At 40.3% G+C, this 3,483-nt stretch overlaps 1 protein-coding gene across 6 annotated transcripts in view; it reads left to right on the forward strand.

Annotated features, from left to right (window-relative positions):
• Acaca (acetyl-CoA carboxylase alpha) overlaps window positions 1-3,483 on the forward strand; it is a 268,630-nt gene that overhangs the window by 144,916 nt on the left and 120,231 nt on the right. For all 6 annotated transcript variants that reach the window (XM_031350925.1, XM_031350927.1, XM_031350930.1 and 3 more), the window contains 3 exons: window positions 198-311; window positions 1,474-1,587; window positions 2,494-2,583. In XM_031350925.1, the coding sequence (XP_031206785.1) occupies window positions 198-311; window positions 1,474-1,587; window positions 2,494-2,583 (318 nt within the window). The remainder of the gene's footprint in view (window positions 1-197; window positions 312-1,473; window positions 1,588-2,493; window positions 2,584-3,483) is intronic.

Genomic DNA, 3,483 nt, shown 5'->3' on the forward strand with positions numbered 1-3,483 from the left:
AAAAAAAAAAGAAAGAAAAAAAAGAAATTCTTCCAGAAATGGCTGATGGCCAAGAGAAGGGGGAAGGAGACTGAAGAGCTGCTGACAGTGCTGAGATGCAGCTCAGCGGCAGAGGTATTTCCTTTCCCTCTCTCATGTTCTGTGCCTCAGAGTTCTTGGTGATAGAAGTTTATGTGTTCCTTTCCACTAACACTTAGGATCAGTTGTGTGGCCGGGACCCTACACTTACTGATGAGCTGCTAAATATCCTCACAGAGCTAACTCAACTCAGCAAGACCACCAATGCTAAAGTGGCACTTCGAGCTCGTCAGGTAAGAACAGCTGCTGGTTGTTTTGAAAGAGTGATATTTTTCTTAGTCTGTGCAGTTCTTAGACACAGTGCACTTCACAGAGACTATGCAATGTTTTCATGTGATAAAACATTATTTAAAGACAAAGGACATGGTTAATGTTGGACTTCTCACATTACAAAATACTGGTATTGTTCCCTGTCTTCTCTGCAGCCCTCACTATAGTCATAAACAAGGGTCAGGTGGAGGAAAGGAAACCGAGAGAAGGAAATGAACTCAGTATTTTTTTTTACTTCCCAAAGGGAACTTAGAAACAGATGAAAAGGTATAAGTATATAGAAAACAATCAAGTGTGGAAAGCAAAAGATAATGACATGAATCTCAGGCACTAGCAGTCTGAACAACCCCAGAGAAGTCCAGTTAGCCTCACCCTGTAGTCCTCATTTCCATTCCAAAAGGTTTCTGCAGGGAAGCTGAGAGCTGGCACTCCCTTTGTGTTTTCATTGCCTGGGCATTGACAAGGACACAGCATTTGAAGCTGCTCAGTGACCTTCTGCTTTCTCTACAATTGTATCCATGTCACTGAACTCCTCAAAGTTATTGAACCTCTCAGTGACCTGCTGAGGATATTCAGGTCCTACTGACTTCGTTTGTTTGTGACACTGCTTTTACGTTCTGGCCTTCACATGCATCAGCGTTAGCTCCTGATGCCTTCTCTTTGGTGCTGAGTACCTGGGGTTGTCAAAGCAGCGTTTCCTCCCTTTCTACTGCAGCATTGCAGAAGGCTAGCTATACTGCATCCACCTTCCCCACAGCTGCTCCCTGCCAGACCTGATTCCCAATTAACAGCTAGTCATGCAGTCCCCAGGACTAGCAGCTTTGCAAAGGTAAATCACATGCACTGATAGAACTTGATTGAAGCTGTTTGTTCTCCCTTCCCCCTACCCCTATGGGAAATTGTCCACGGGGCAAATCATGGTGAGAAGCAACTGAGATTCAGTATGTGGTGGCATTGACTTAATGCTACAGGACCTAGAAGTTGTTTTACTTGGTCTCTGTTTTATCTTTGATTCCTGCACTTAGAGATTTATATTTACTGCCTTTGTATCAGGTGACTTAATAGGAGCCTAGAATAATCACCCCCTCAGGAACTTATATGCCTCTTATTTTGCCTTCACTCTAGGTTCTTATTGCTTCCCATTTGCCATCATATGAGCTTCGCCATAACCAAGTAGAGTCTATCTTCCTATCAGCCATTGACATGTACGGACACCAGTTTTGCATTGAGAACCTGCAGGTATTATGATAGCTCCTTCCTTCCACCACTTCACATTCCTATCCCTTTTATTCCCATGAGCATTGTTCAGTTAAGAGTTAATCGATTAATTTTGACTTCTGTGACATGAAATTTCATTCCTTGAATTTTTAAAATGATTTATGTTTATGTTTTTGTAAAAATGTTGCAGGATCATAGCTTAGCCTTAAAAATCAAATGAGCCTCCTTTAATAGAAGTGTCTTATTGAAGTCTCTATCTTTTGAAAACATTCTATACCAGAATTAATTGGCAGCATTATTTGATTTCTGGTGCTTGAATCAGATGCATAGAGATGGTTGTTCCTCTTCTACAGACAAAGCTATTTAAATATCATTTAACTTTAATTTTATTTAAATGCTTAGTATTACACTGTATAAAAGGCCAATTTTATAAAATTATTGGGTAATTTTGCTACAAATGAAGGACTTCAACTATTTTATAAATAACATCATTTTCTCAGGGGTGTCTTTGTATTTTCCTAGTGGGAAACCAGAGTACTGTTGTTATGACTGGCCAAAGGAACCTAGAAGCTGAGCGGGATCTTTTTAATCATGTGGTTTGTAGTTGGTATCTAGGGTTTCCATTTCCTTTCAAGCCTGGGATTTCTGATAGTGGAGTATTAGGCAGTGTTTAGGAAGTACAAATAGAGGTCCGAGGTGTTAACACTCATAAGCACAGACAGTTTTTGGTATATTTCAATAAACAGTTCGAACAGTTTTACATGTCTTAACCAATATAATGCTGTAGGCAACCCTGTGGGACAAGGTATTATTATGTTCTCCACAATAGCTCAGGAAGGAGAACCGGAACCACTATGCTCATGAATGGCATTCACCAGCAGAATTCTTAGATCTCACCAAGAACATCAATATCCTTTTGCCTTCTAGAAACTCATCCTATCAGAAACATCTATTTTCGATGTCCTCCCAAACTTTTTTTACCACAGCAACCAGGTGGTGAGGATGGCGGCTCTGGAGGTGAGTGCTGGTGTGTCACACAGCCTTTCCAAGCTTTTCCTGGAGTTTTATGTATGTTCGGCTGTCAGTTCTTCACTCTTGCTCTTTTCTTCTGGAGCGCAAAATGCTTACAGTGAGGTGCTTTACCTGCTGTTTTATCTGCATTAATCGCCAGCTTCTGGGTCAAATAATGGAAACAGCTGCCAGAGTTTTCAATAGTCTCTTCCTTCCAGGTACTTGAATTTTTCCATCTTACAATGAATTAAGACTCACAGTAGCATAGTTGGTCCGCATATATTACCTTACCGTTTTGTTATTAGAGCCAAATTTTAGTTAGATTGTGTTTAATGAACTGCAGTTTAGGTGCTTTATGTTTTCATCTAATCCTACAGCTGCTTTATAAAATTAAAAACAAGTAAACAAACAAACAAATGAGACTGTGAGGTTAGGGGACTAGCCCAAAAAACACATTAACCAGAGGAGTTTGCATTTGGTCAGCCTGACTCCAAAGACTTTTGCACCACAGTACACCACCTCATTAAACACAAAAATTGCAGACCCTGAATGCTTTCTTAACATTGTCAAGTAGATATATTTAGAAAGTAGGAGGGAGATGTGTTTTCAATGATTTCATGTAATAGAACATCACATAGTCTGTTGCTAGCTTTCTCAGATAATTTTTATTTGTTTTCTGTGGGTAAAATGTAAAGTATCAGATATTTGAAATATCTTGGTGTTTTCCCAGGCTTTCATGTCGTCTAATAAGACACCTCCTCCTGTGCCTTAACTGCTGACAGAATCCCATGTAGCATTGCATGGCTTGGCAAACTGAACACGAAGTGTGTGGGGGGGTGGGGGGTAGGGGGAGGTAAGCTGCTGGGTTTTGCAGAGATGCAGTCTGTTGCAGTTTCTTTTTTTTTT

This window comes from Mastomys coucha, unplaced genomic scaffold, assembly GCF_008632895.1.
Source record: "Mastomys coucha isolate ucsf_1 unplaced genomic scaffold, UCSF_Mcou_1 pScaffold5, whole genome shotgun sequence".
NCBI lineage: Eukaryota > Metazoa > Chordata > Mammalia > Rodentia > Muridae > Mastomys > Mastomys coucha.